The 15,424-nt window shown below is 35.1% G+C and overlaps 1 protein-coding gene across 1 annotated transcript in view; it reads right to left on the bottom strand.

The window, feature by feature from the left end:
• The window catches only part of Alg9 (alpha-1,2-mannosyltransferase Alg9), a 50,113-nt gene that overhangs the window by 16,435 nt on the left and 18,254 nt on the right, over positions 1 to 15,424 (bottom strand). Inside the window, 3 exon segments of the mRNA XM_076494351.1 lie at positions 1,843 to 1,931; positions 13,298 to 13,403; positions 14,318 to 14,405. Of these exon segments, the coding sequence (XP_076350466.1) occupies positions 1,843 to 1,931; positions 13,298 to 13,403; positions 14,318 to 14,405 (283 nt within the window).

The following is a 15,424-nucleotide window of genomic DNA, read 5'->3' as shown; positions in this document are numbered from 1 at the left end:
CATGTTAAAGAATAACAACAGAACTAAACATTAACTTAAAGGCAAACATTTTAAATAATGAGGTACTAGAATCAAATATTAACAGTTATGTGTACATGACAAGGTATAATCAATTAACTTAAGACTAAGAGTTATCTTCCACATGCAGATGCTAATAAGTGAGAACTAGAACTTGAGATTAACATGGTAAGAACTAAGCATTAGCTTCCTTGTGTACAAATAAAGGAATAAACAAAAATTAAACATCAATAGTTATATGTACATGGCAATGTATAACAAATTAAGATCAAACATTATCTTCCAAAAGTACATGTAGAGAAGTAATGAACAAGATCTTTTGTTTAGATACATTACACATTAATAAAGCTAGTTCAAGTTAAGGGATAGTGAACTTATACTAAACATATTTGTATGTGGACACGTTAAGGAGTAATAAACAATGTCTAAAAATTAAATCCTATGAGATAGACATTATCGAAAAATAAACTATATATAAACCATAAATTTTACACATTATATGGTAAGGCAGAAAGGATGAGGCATAAAACAACAGGTGGGAAGTGGAACCCAAAGTAATGCTGGGAGGAGCACTAACAGGGAAAAAGAGAAAGGATACAAGTTGAAAGAACATACAAGGCAAGAAAAGTTGAGACATTCAGTAAGTGGATAAATATTTGGTAGAAAAGTTACTTTATTTCAACCTCCTCAAATTATGTAAAGTGAAATGTGTGGCAGACATGCAAGAAGAGAGTCCAGGTGGTAATATGGACCTGAACACACATTGGAAAAGGTTATGTTACTTTTTCCTTATCATATTTATCAATCTGGGTGGTAACTTTAACAATATGTGATGACTGTCACAATCTCAACATGCAAAGAACCTCCTAAGTTTTTGAAAGTTGTAATATTTGTAGTCACATCATCAGAAAAATATTTCACATTAATCTGTGAATTCATATTGGAAGGTTGAAAATGTAATATAGTAAGTTTGTTGAAGTATTAATTTCAGTAAGCTTCAACAACAACAAAGTCTTAGCATAACTGTGCCTGAGAAAAAAACGAGGATTTTCTTGTGTGAATGTAGGAGTATTACAAAAGAAGATATGTCACACTCCTATTGGAGTAGGGTTTTGCTTCATGACACATCATCAAACAGTAATTTACGTGTTTTTATGTGAATTTTAGGCAGATGCTTCACAAAGCTGGTAGCATGCAAATTTCTAAAACAGAATAACACAACTTCAAGAGTAAAATAGGTAATCTGTCCAAGTAGGAGAGTCATCTCAGTGGAATTTGTTCATACTTGTCAGCTTGACTAAGCATAAAATAACAAAAATTACTTTCAGAATTTAAAATTTTGTCACAGCTTATACTTTAATTCCAAAAAAATTCCAGAGTACATTTACATTAAAATTTAAAATTATGAAAATTTGTAGAGAGACACTATAAAATATTAACATATTTTCTGTAACTCAAAGTTAATAAAATTCTAATTTTGTGATGTTTAACCTTTGTTAACCTGAAGTTGATCTAAGAAGGTTGAAATGTTGTTCCCTATTTTACTAAAAATTTTAATACCTATACCAGCTGTCCTGAGATACAAAATTCTAATTTGACATCTATGACATGCCACTTGAAATCAGTAAATGTGTTAAAAGTAACCGGAAAAGAAAACCTAATAAACATTTTGTTCATTCTAGGTATTTGTTTAATATAAAGTTATTGCCAGATTACAAGTTAAGAATGATATAAAATGTTATAAAAACAAACTTTGCAAAGGTTTTTTAAAATATTCTCAAACTCCACAGGTAAAATTTGCATTTTCTTAAATAATATACTTACCAAAATAAAGTAAGCAACTAATGCAGCTATGAAGACAAAGTTAAAGTTCAAAAAACCGTTCACAAAGTAGAAATACCATGGTTCAATTCCTAAACAAAAACAAAAAAATTTAAAGATTATTCACATAAATGTTGCATTACATTAATTGCTTAAATACCAGAAAGTTTGTAATTCTGTTTTGAGATTTCTAAGTAGGCCATATGTTTTTCTACAAAATAAATCAGATTTACTTCAATTTTCAGAAATTCTAGACTAACTTTATTATGACTGTGCCAGGTTTCCAATTTGCATATAAACATTTCAAAACTTAAAAATAATAATCCTGACTCTATATGAACATTTTAACAACTAACATATTTTTAAAAAAATACTCTTAAAAACTTTGTAATTTGTTAAGGAAATTTTACTTAAAAAATTTAAACTTTGAACTCTGCACAGTCCCAACAACAATTACTCATAAACAGGCACCCCTTAGAAATAGAATTATGCAGATTTTATTCATACAACTTTCTTCTTTTGTCAATGATTTTATACAACCTTGTGTGATGTCACTGAAAATGGGTTGGACAAAAATAAATTTTATAATTAAACAAGATAGAACCAACAGGTAAAAATGATTGGATTGAAAATATTTCAATTGTATGTCAATGTAAAGTAAATAATGTGGGATAAGCAGTGATTTATGGTTCCTGAGAAAGTGAGTAGCAAAACCTTATACTGAGGAACAATGGATTCTAATACAAAAGCTTGTAAGACGTAGGAACAACCCACAAAACTTGAATTTTATTAGTTTCTTTTGACACTTTTTTCTCCTTTGTGATAATAATCTTGTGTTATATTATGTATGTTTGAAAGTTGTAGGGTTTGTTTTGCTAATTTTGTATGTAGCTACTTGAGGGTTATCTGCAGTAGTCATTCCTAATTCTAAAAAGATAGAGACTAGACATCACCACCAAATGGGCTACTCTAATTGAACAGAGGGATTTATTCATGGCCCCAAAGTTTGAAGTGAAAAATTTATTTTGGTAGTGATATTGTGGGAAACAGTACACCTCAGACTGAAATGCCAGCATGCTGACATTGGGGTTATTAGTAAAGGGGTTATTGCAGCTTAAACAATAAATAAATATACAAGAACTTTTTAGTTAGTGAATACAAATAATTATTTTTGAGAAATTTAGCTTGTCCAAACGTATAGCTGTAAACATTTCTGCCTATATTATTCTAGACCTAGGATAAGAATCCTCCTGCAGGCATCAACAGTAAGAGTCCAAGGATGACGTTCCAAGGATAAAAAGAGGGTTAACTTGTGATTGAGGTGTGTGGCAAATGTCTACATAAAGAAAGCTCCACTGATTGCAAAGCCACTGGAAAATGAGAGAATCTATAAACTACTCCATGGGATATACTTGATTGGTGCAGGAGATACAATTCGCTATGAGAATGAAAGCAGCTGGAATGAGACAATGAGATGAATGTAGTGCATGTGAGCCCAATATAGTAGATCCAACTTAAAAAAAATTGGTATGTGCTACCACCATGGAAATGTCAAAATTAATCTTTACCAGATATGGTGTGGCAAGACCATAGAAAGTGATTCAAAGCCAGACAAAGAATGAGAAGTTTAAAGATGTTGATATACAAAGAACTATTGCCTACAGACCTAATATCTCCTAGTGACTGACCCATTTACCCCAGCCCTGTAGGGATGAGTCTGTAAAAAAAATGTAATCTGATGAGAAAAAAGAAGCAGGACACTTTCCAATGTATGAGTCTTGTCTGACTGCCAATGCAGATCGTCTCAGAGTGGGAGGAAGGGTAACAGGAGTTGACAAGGGGCCCGAGCAAGGTTCCATTGATAGTGAAAAGACCATTTAAGGGATTATTCATGCACAACACCAAGTACTAATTCCTTCAATGGACTCTTCATGATAAATGAAGGGATTACTCATGTACACCATTGGAGACAAGTGACACCATTGAAGACCACATCCCTAAAAATGGCAGAAACTTGTGAGCAGAAAGTCAAAGAGCTGAAAGGGCATGGCAAACTAACAGTTCCATGGAAAGAAGGTTGGGCTTGACTGAGATAAGTGTTGAAAAACAATTAAGTGGATAATATATTGGGAAGGTCAGAGGAAAAACTCCAATTTGACTATCCAATCCTCTTTAGTAGCCACTAGGGGTTGATGAGTATGGTTGATCAACTCCAACTAGAAATGACCCAGAAGAAGCTAGTCATTCATAAAATGGTGGAACTGCAACCACAGACCATGAAGATGGTGAGAAAAAGCTCTGACCACCCAACAAAAAATATATGGGGTGGAAGCAAGCCAAAAGGGTAGGGCATGAAATTGATCAACTACCCATAATGGATGAATCAAAATTATAGATAAGACCTTGGTGATACTGGGATGTGTATATAAGCATTAGCAATATCCATCTTGTTCATTCATAAGCTGGGAGAAAATGCACACCACATGGTAAAAAAAAGGCAGCTGAACTAACTGATTAAGGCAGAACAAACTGATGATTCTCCAGCAATCAGTTTTCTTGGGAACAACAAAGAGTCTTGAATATACTCTGATGAAGGGTTTAGAAAAGGTTCAATAACATTCTGAAATAGTAGCTTCTGAGCTGTCTTAGATGTCAGCTGGCCATGGAATCTTCAGGAAGAAAGAAGGAAATGGAGAGAGGAGAGTCAGATATAAAAACAGGATCATAAATTCTTTTGATAAAATTTGAATAATCTGATGATCTTTGATGAAAGGACACTAGTGCTGCCAAAAATTGATAAGTCAAGTTCCCACTGGACCAGAACCCACGAGGTAGTCACTGATACTGTTGTAGATGTAACATGGATTATCAAAGAAAATGACAAGACGAAAGGAGGGAGAGCATGTTCCCAGAAAACTTCTCAGTAGTTTAGTAAAAATTCTCAGAGAGGAGATTAATGGTAATGAGATTCTGTAAAACAGTTGTGAGATTAAGAAGGTGGAAAAATTGGGCCTGAGCAAGATTTACAAAAAATGAGTGCACCTCCAAAATGGACCTGAACAATTGCTAGTCTAGAAAAGTACAATCTGAATGATGATATGTAACAACAAATATATACAAAACCAATAGGGGGTGAGGCATGATAATCTTGTTACTTAATTGTGAAATAAATTCATCAGCATGTACCCAAATATCCTGGGATAAAATATCACATACCTGAGAAACAAAATCAAAATCATTATGGGGGGAGGGAGGGGGGGGGGGGAGGGGGGGAAATAGGTCGAGGTCAAGTTTCAGATTGGTTGCTTGGCATTTTATGGCAAAAAAACAACTAGGCTATTTGTGCCAAACAACTGGTAAAAAATTAAAAGTAAAGCAAACTTATTAAAATTAGTAAAATGGAATTATGTTAAAACAAAACAAAGTTTAATTTTTGAATTGAAAGCTTAAATAGCATTAAATCCAATTTTTAAATCTAGTTTAAAGCAGTAAGAGAGAACTTAAAGTAATACAAGTTTTAAAAGACTTTCTGTAGCATAATTTTAATTATTATAACTCACACAGATGACTAACGGGTAAATTCAAAAATCAGCATCAGTTACTTGAAGTTGGCCTTTCCAGTCCTGGTTTCAAGTTATTTGATGTCACGACCATTTTCTAATTTTGTATTGAACTAATTTTACTTTAATTTGTAAAAAGGAACCATATTATAACAAAACAAATTCTAATTTATGACTTAAAACCTTAAATAGCATTAAAAAGACAAATGAGCTTTATAAAACTAAAGACATTTGTAATGTAAACAGTGTGACCATTGCCAATGACATTGTCCAACATCAGGGATAAACCTCAGGACAAAACATTTCTAAAATGGTGTCATTGTTAAGAGTCGTAATGACAGCATGACAGTAAAATATGGACTATTGTGACCTGAGTATCACACAAACCATACATTGGTGCATCGGTCCCAAATAAAAGAAAAGGATGAGTTAAAAAACTGTGATCAATGTGTAGTTTAGTTAGGACAACTTCCTTTTTCTAATCCTTATCAAAACAAAATGGCTAAAGTTTAATAGAGGGTTTTATCTGGAAAAGCTTGTTTTCACATTGCTCACTCCAAGTCAACTGCCAACTGTTTTGAAAAAGCATGGCCCACTGAGAAAGAAAAACACATCCCCAGGTGGGATGCTTTATTAAGGATCAAAATTTCAAAACATAAAGATAGTTGCAAACTGTCCAATATCTTCAAGGCTAAGTCCAGAGACCCGTAGTTCTGTCTGATCAAATAAGAGCACGAAGACAATAAATCTTTAGCACAGAACATCAATCCGCTCCTCAAGAGGTGGAAGAGAGGACATGAAGGATGTTCAGTGCTCTTGTGCATTTGACTCATAGCTGCTTGATGTGTGGTATGAAGGTCAACTTACAGTCAAAGATAAAGAACTTTGTCTTAGGGACCACAGGAAGCACAACTTGACTGACAATGAGTTTAGGATCGGGGTGAATATCCCACTGGCAACAAAAGTGCATACAAACACTGTTAGAGAGTGAGAAGTTAAAACTGTTTGCTATAATCCACTTCAGTGAATGACTGAGGGCAGTTTGTAGCTGCCACTCAATAAACATCATGTTAGATGACTGACATGAGATGTGGAAGTTGTTGATACATACACCCAGTTTGTAACAGTAAGATGGAGTTGTTCAGTGATGGTATTAATCTTTATACTTAAAAGTGCAACACTCAAAACACAGCCCTAAGGGATTCCAAGTTCCTGTTGGAAAGAACAGGAAAGTGTTGAACCCACACAAACTTGAAATCACCTGCCCATTAAAATATTTTTTAATAAAAATGGGCAAATGGCCACGTAACCTATACAAGTGGAGGTCTCACAAAATGATATACCGCCACAGTGTCATGAGCCTTATCAAGGTCAAAGAATATTGATATGAGATGTTGTCGTTTGAGAAAGGCTTCTCTGATCAACATTTCAAGTCCAATCAAGTGGTCAATAGTGGAGTGCTGTCCTCAGAACAGGAATCAAACAAGACGAACATTAACTATCCTCTCTAAGGTCTTATAGAAACAGCTCATTAACACAATTGAGTGGTAGATTAAAGGAATATTGGGATCCTTCCCAGGCTTAGAGAAAGGTAGGACAATAGCCTGGCACCATGTATCAGAAAAAACATTCTTCTGCTAGATTTAGTTAAAAACAACCAGAAGAATAGCAAGAGAAACAGGAGATAGATGGCACAGCATCTTGTAGTGTATATCATCAAGACTGACCAATGAAGAGCCAGTTTGAGTTCCATCAGTGTAAACGAGCAATCATAGTCATAGAGATGATCAGCCCAGAAGGAAACAGGTGATTGTTCTGCCCGAGTCTAGATGGCTAAGAAGATGGAGAATGAAGCAGAAGTTCTACATACCTGGCAAGAGTTTTCACCAAGAGTATAGGTGATGCTCTGGGCATCAGCCACTTCTTGGCTATCAAAGAGCAAGATCAAAAGAGGGACAGAATTATACTGCCTACTGACCTTTCAAATCTTGTCTCGAATGAGTTTGGAGCTGGTGGTAGAAGAGATGCTGGTTGTGAATTTAATCCAAGATTCCTTCAGACTTTGACATTTTACCTGCCGAGCATGTGCATGGGTTTGCTGAAAAGCAATGCAGTTTGAGAGTATGGGATACCTACGAAAGGTATCCCAAAACTGTTTTTAAGCCTTCTATTGATGATGTCCATTTAAGTCCCCCAAAATTAAAATGGGAGACAGCAACTGTTCAATGAGAGCACCAAGGTCTGATTGATCATGGGACTCTCCAGGAGACAGGTAGAGAGAACAAACAGTGATGGTACAATCCAAAGAAATATAAATGGCTATGGTCTCTGAGGGTGTGTCAATTGGCAAAGACAGTGTAGGCACATGCTGAATGACTAATAGTGCAACCCCTCCATGCACTCCTCCATCATACAACCTGTCATTTCTGTACAAATAAAACTGCTGAAAGGTGACTATTGTATCAGCAGGTTTCAGAAATGTTTCCTGTAAGGAAAGACATACAGGATGGTAAAAATCAATCAGTGCTTTTATGTCATACAGGTTAGAACATAAACTTCGACAGTACCACTGTATCAAAGTGGCCATTTTTATTTATGTGTAGGCAAATTGGGTGGAGAGCCTTCTGTTTTTGTCTAAGTCTTTTTTCTTTATTCGAGGGAGGTCCATCAATCTTCATGGATCTTGCCCTGGTTTGATTGGGCAGGTATCTGTTGTTGGAAGATTCCAGCAGCTAAAAGCATGTACAAATGATTGTTTTGCATATCAGGGCTAAAGAAGAAGATGGACCTGAGGAAATGCCCTTACCAGGACCAAAGGAAGTGGATCTGGGCATCTGCTGAAATGAATGTTAGGGACAGAAATGAGTGTTGACATTGACCTCCATGGTTAAGAAAGTTGATGAATCAAAAGACTTTTCACATGGTTTGAGAATGATGATTTCAGAGGCATGGAAAGATCCATGTACACTCCCCCTGTAACAGGGGAAGAAAATGCAGTAGCATATGCCCAAGGCGAAGTAGTTGACAGTAACTTTTGAGCCTCAGGGAAAGAAATGTTTTGAATCATTTTCAAACACTGTGTCTCTTTTTATTCCACCCACTTAGGGCAAAAATGAAAGTAAGATGAGTGAGAGCCATTACAGTTAATGCAATGAGGGTCTGTTTCACACTCATAGGCATTGTGGTCCTTGCCACTGCAATGAGCACACATCAAGGAGCCAAGACATGATGTGATTAAGTGACATTGGAAACATCTGAGAGGGTTTGAAATATATGGCTGTACCTTGCAATTAACATAACCAGACTTGATGGTGGCAGGTGGATGTGGTGATGTAAACATCAAAATCAGGACATTGGTCGACATCATAATTCCATCTTTGCGAGTGGAAATATGCCTCACTGCAGAAACTCCTTGAATGAAGAAAGCAGTGAGGATCTCTGACTCAGGAATTTTCTTCAAATCCCTCTCAACAATAACTCCTTGTGAAAAATTCAAAGTAGCATGGGGAGTAACCTCAATGGGTATATCCCAAATCTCCTTCGAGTGCAAGAGGAGTTCACTGTGTGTAGGAGTGGATATTTCCACCAATATGTCAACAGAGCAAAGCTTTTTGACTGTCTTAGGAGAGCCAGCAAGTCCCTCTAGTCCCTTCTGAATAAAAAAGGTTGACAGTTGCCCTAAAGATTTGCCTAAAAGAGAATGCAGTAAAAGAAAATGAGGTACAGATGTTATAGAAGTTGAAGATAGCTGCTCAGAATCTTCAAGATGTGGTTGTTTACATATGGACTGTTTTTTCACTATTTTATTTGAATTTTTATTGGGGGAATCCATAATAATAAAATATTTTGGTGCCCACTGATCCCACCCACCATGGAGCCCTATGAGGGGATGCACTACAATGCCAAACAAGGACACTGCAGCAATGCCAGGGTTTTGTGAGCACTATACCCAAATATCAGCATCAGATACAATGTCCACAACACCTGTTGAGAATATCCAACACTGGTACTTGGTAGACACTAGCCCAAGTGGACCAATCGACTGACCTTAAGGAGGCCCCCCGAAGGCCACCCAGCTACAGTAATTCAAGGCCAAAGTAATGTGTTAGGGTTGGACTCCTCAATTACCAGAATCATCTCCTTCCCTTCCCAAGTCAGCACGCACAGCAAACACATAGGAGGATGTTTATATCACAGAGGAGGTAAACTGAAAGAACAGAACCTTCTCTGGGAGGTCCCCTTATCATGTACTGGAATCCATGTTGAGAGGCTGGATACGAAAGTTGTGCTATGTAATGTTCAATAACCCAGCAAATAAACAAGGATAAATCCCTTGCCAGGTCATCAACACATGAGGTCCAAGCCATAGCACTAGTTACAGATTACAGTAGAAAACTCACCTTCCTGTCTGTTACAATCTCCTATATGCTCTGTAAAGCCTGTACTTGGGATGACCTAACAACACACAGCAATCTCATACTGACAACACACATAAATCCTGATTCAGCCTTTTTTGTTCAGTATGTACATAAAATTTGAATACCATCTATTCAGTTCAAATGGCACTAGGATAGTGTGATTATTAACTATGTATCAATATAGTTAATTAAGACAATAAAATCCAAAGACTGTTGATAGTAGTTGAACAACAGACAGAGCTAGACCCAAATACCCAAATAAAGACCATGTAAAAAAAAACACAATGAGCACTATTAGGTAAAGTGAGTACAAACTTCTTGTGAGTCACACCCCAGGCAACTTTATACATTAAACCCTAATGAATTTTGGTGTGGAATACGGAATGATGTTGCCTCAAGAAAGATGCAGAGGTGGACTCACTTGAAGATACTGAAGGAGAGGAAATTATGGTTAGTCTGGCAAATCTGGGCCTAGCAACAGCTGACAAGCAGAGGATCTATATATAGCCAAAACCCTGAGTAACAAATGTATTGAGGGAAAAGAATAGATGAGGAATCCCATCAATCAGGATAGAATGCATGTACCATCAAAGCCTGAGGAGGAGAAACTGGAGATTCCAGAGATTGTAGTTGAGTGTTTTTCATATAGCAAAGCCACAAAGGGCTATCTGCTCAGCCCACCGAGGGGAATCGAACCCCTGATTTTAGTGTTGCAAATCCGGAGACATACCGCTGTACTAGCGGGGGGCACTTGTAGTTGAGAGAATCAATAAGTAGCCAAAAGCAACCATTTGAGGCTTAAACTGAAAGCAAATTATTAAGAAACCTTTCATTAGAGAATCCATCTGGTTAGAAGAAAGTGAGGGCTGAAACTGACAATCTCAGAAATTCATCACTGAAAGAAAATGCCAAACCATAAGGTTAATATGAGTGGAATAAGTCATGTATAGAAAGAAACAAATTTCTAAAACAGCCCTGAGAATGCATGTCTTCATGACAGTAAACCTGAGTCCACTGTAGAATTGGTGAAATGTCTCAGGAGGATATTTCTCTGCAAGGGGTCTAGATCTAGCACTACTGCTTGTAAACAGCAAGGAAATCCAGAGTAAATGATGCAGAATGAAGATTCATTCTCCATTCATATACTCTGGATTACCTGACACACCTCATCCCTAAAGAGTAGTATGTATAAAGAGATAAACTTGGGACAGGGGTGAAGCAGGTATCTGTACACACACACAGATATATACACTATAAAATTAAGGTACTGTGCCTGATGAAGGTGATTAGAAAATCCAGTAAATTGAAGTTCTAGATCCATTAGTTTCACTGATACTACTGAAGAGATAGCTCGTCTTCATCTCAGATATTCAGAAATTTGAGGGAAGCCCACAAACCAAAAGAGAAGTACCATACCTGTAAGTAAGAGCATCCCTTTCTTTTTCACAGCCTGGAGCTAAATGGAATGTAACTGAGCAAGGCTTAAAACACAGTGAAAACTTGTACAACAGAAGACTGAACTGTACAGCTTGATCTCTAAGCACAAAATGCAGGGAAAATCAAAATAATGTGGAGAAATGCCTCTGCAACATCAAATGTGGAAGGATCCAAGAACAGGTGGAGATAAGAATGACAATTATCCACCAATCTCCTCTTATCCCAGGCACAACAAATAAACAGAACATCCCAAAGGAATGGAATCAATTGTCACTAATACTCCATGACCAGTAACTCAGAGGGCCATGAAATGAAACTACAAAATCCATTATTCAGATGGGGGTGGAAATACAAGAGACTGGGATAAAATTTAGGTGGATAATTAAATGACAACACTAACTACAATAACAGAACCTGAAATATCCATTGATCTACAGTTTAAGGAATACCAGAGGTCCATCAATAATGATAACCTCACTCTAACAGACTCCACCACCTAGACAGATACTGATGCCATTGATATATGTCAGTTTGAATGAAGGGATCCTGAAACTAAGTTCTGAATCTATTGAGCTTCTAGAATCAAAGAAAGTACAAAGGATTACAAAAAAAAACAACAAAAAAATCATATCAGTGACATCAATACAAACACTTCTGGGACACTTGTGAACATCAAGTAATGTTAAAAAAAAAGACATGTAAAACACTGAGGCTACAGCAGGTTGACAAACTCTCTTCAAAAAGGTACCACTACTGAAGGAACAGAAGCAGTACATCTGATGAAGATAAAAGTCAGAAGAATACCATCAATTGATCACAAACAAATTGAAATGGGGTTCACTGATATGCTGCCAACAATTTTTTGGGGGGACACCATAAAGCAAGAATGAGAACCAAACAGGTACAAGAAAATATGATTGGTTCAAAGTGATCAAATTAATCATCCTTCAACTCCAAATATCCACAAAAACTTATCTTTGTCTGTGGAAACATGATATACATCTACTTAGAGGTGGAAAGCCAAAGTATGCAAACAAACAAATAAGATTACAAGGTCTATCTATTTCACCACATAATAAAACAGTAAATCTCCCAGCATGAACCAAAATATTAGGTGAAAGAAAAAAAATTAAATATCTCCTCTCCACTTTTCCACCAATAAGAAAGTAGTAGACTCAAAATGACCAAAGGAAAGCCCAACACTTCACAAATACAAAGGACAACTTGATGCAAAGCAGTAGGAAATGTTTGATCCAAATTGAACTCGTCAGAAGCCAATTTTGTAAAGAAAGAAGTTATAAAATTCTCTCCAGAATAACCAGGATCAACAAAAAAAAGCAACTTTACAATTAAGAGAAAGCAACCCAGGCTAAATGTACGTCTCCATCTCCCAACGGAACAAAACATGGACATCCTCAACTGAAAGTGACCCCCCCTATTTGAATGTAGACAAATGGTAGATAACAAATGAGGAATAAAGCAGGTCACATTGCTATCTTGTTGACAACAATAATTTGGGAATTAATATCTGCCAATATCACATGTAATTTAGTTTATATATATATATATTTTAGGTAATTATAATTATATGGAAATTTACAAGGTGGCACAAAATTGCAATCCATAATGAAATGATGCCCAAAACTTCATCAGAAAAAACTGCAATCAACACTTTGTGGAGAAAAAGTGATCACATTATCTGAGTGAGGTGCATATATATAGTACCAATAGAAGTGGCATACTGACATAGGTGGGAATATATGCAAATTAGATATTGTCATGGGCATTTAAGTAGGGTATAAAAGACTGGAGCATGCAAGACCAATACTTAGATAGGCAAAGACAATGTCAAAAAATGATTACAGTGTCAATGAATGGCAAGTATGTTTTGAAATACTAAAAAGATAATTAAAAAAGAAGCTGGTATACAATAATCATATACATGTATCAATTTAATTAAAGTACTAGTTTTAATTTTTAATGTTGTTCATATAAGCACAAAGTTAAGCTATAAAGATTAATGTAAGTAAAAATAATGAATACCATAAAGATCCGGTCCATGTTCACTGAAGACATTATACAAGACTATGTTAGCTGGTGCAATGACTAGGCGACCATAATGATAACTGTCCAACCACACAAGAGGAATCTAAAACAACTAAAATGATGTTAATAAAAAAGTCAATATTGGCTTTAATATTTGCTTTCAACCACAGCATACTGACAAATCATATCTCCTATTAAATGTCTTTGTTCACTTTAACATACTTTGGATGCATAATTTTAACACACGAAATGAAAGGAAATTGCTTTCTAATGCATTTCTAGGAGATAACTAAAATTACTGTCTTGTTGCTCTTTTAATCTTACCTAGCACAGTATAGTTTTCAATAAAATTTAGATCTTTCAACATCATTTTTCTTTGATTGAATAACACAACATACATTCTATTTACTAGTGTTGAAGACAAAGTTTTCTGTCCAATTTTACAGAATTCACCATACTGTAATTTAAAGTGTAGAGAGTGAGAGTTCTCTTTAAAACTGTATAAAATATGACAAGGGCTTCATGACAGGAAAAGAACACATTATGGGTCAACCAGAGATTATTACAATTAGCATGTAATAAATGAAAAATATTTTCATGCATTTACATAAAATACAAGTAGACACCACGTTTTCCCACAAGGACCCATTACACTTAATCCCCATTTTAAGTTTAATTGTAAAATAATTATGTTTTCAACAGACTAATAATATGGTAGTGAAATGAGTTAGAATTATTAGTTTCAAACTTTTCCCCTCTTATTTTAAAGAACAACAGTAGTTTCTGCTTTCAGATACAGCATTAGTAGTCTAAAGGTTATGAAAAGTACTTGAGGTGTACTAACTGTTACAATATTTAGAAAATGTTAAAATCTACATATCTTATGTTTAAATTCAGTTGCACTGTAGTGATACTTTATATCAAACACACTAACATGGATGCTTATCTGACAAGAATGTAGTTTTATTTCACAGAATTACATTTCAAATGGCCCCCAAAAATACAACATTTACTTACCATAATACCTAGAAAAGAGAAGCTGGAAATCTTAAAAAATAAAGCAAAGTCTCTTTTGTTTACTAACACATCACAGGCCAAAGGCAATCTGTAACACAGAAAAATTATTTTCAACTGCATAATAAATTCACATTTTTAATCTGTATAAATTCTAAAGACTGGAAGAGTATAAAATAATGACCTTATGCCTTCCCCTCAAAAAATAATAAAATCTAGCAAACACAAAAATTGCTTGTGAATTTTTCTAGGATAAAACTGTTTATACTCTTTACAGAAAACTGGGAATATAATTTCAGTTTTGTTACTAAAATAAATTAAATAATATCCTACTTACTATTGTAAAATTTGTGCATACTATTTTTGTTTATTAAATACCAAGGAACACAATGTGTTTTCTGAACTATGCTCTCCACAAGTATAAAAACATGATTTTTAGTATTGCAAGTCCTGAGTGGGAGGGCACATACAACTTGAAAAAAAGACAATTTCTGTATTCTTACATCAACTTAAATACTACCAATTTAACCATTTGTACATCAAGATATATATTATTAACTTCTTTGATACACTTAAATAATCAGTATTTTTGTGTGTGTAATATTTAATGCTGGTAAAAAGCTCAAACTTTTACGTATTAAAGTTTTAATTTTTACCCTAAGCTGAGTTGGTCATGGAATGGCTCAGTCTTTTGTAACTTTTCTTCAAGTACAGACTTTTTGCTTACAGCTAATTACAGTTTTGGATACAAGAAGTCAAACCCTTTTGATTAACGTATTTGACCATGCCAAAGGTCGCATATATTAGTTTATTCTAATCCTGCCTAAAAGAATTACAATTTGAAACAGAAGGATGGTAGAGATTCCTATGAGTATTTAAATAAAAAATAAGGTATATATGTGCCCCATACTTGGTATTGTTGGTATACAAAAATATAGCTAATAAACAGGGAAATAAAGGTCTCATAGATTAAGTTACTCTAATTATGCCTAAAATAATTTCAAGTGCTGCAGCTACTGAAGATTTTCTCTTGTTTTATGGTATATTTGATACCAGTTTTAAAATATATGTATTTACACTTTAAACAATTTATATCTGTCATATAATTAA

The sequence above is a fragment of the Tachypleus tridentatus genome, chromosome 1, assembly GCF_004210375.1.
Source record: "Tachypleus tridentatus isolate NWPU-2018 chromosome 1, ASM421037v1, whole genome shotgun sequence".
Lineage (NCBI taxonomy): Eukaryota > Metazoa > Arthropoda > Merostomata > Xiphosura > Limulidae > Tachypleus > Tachypleus tridentatus.
Note: the sequence above shows the minus strand (reverse complement) of the source record. Positions and strands in the feature narration are given on the sequence as shown.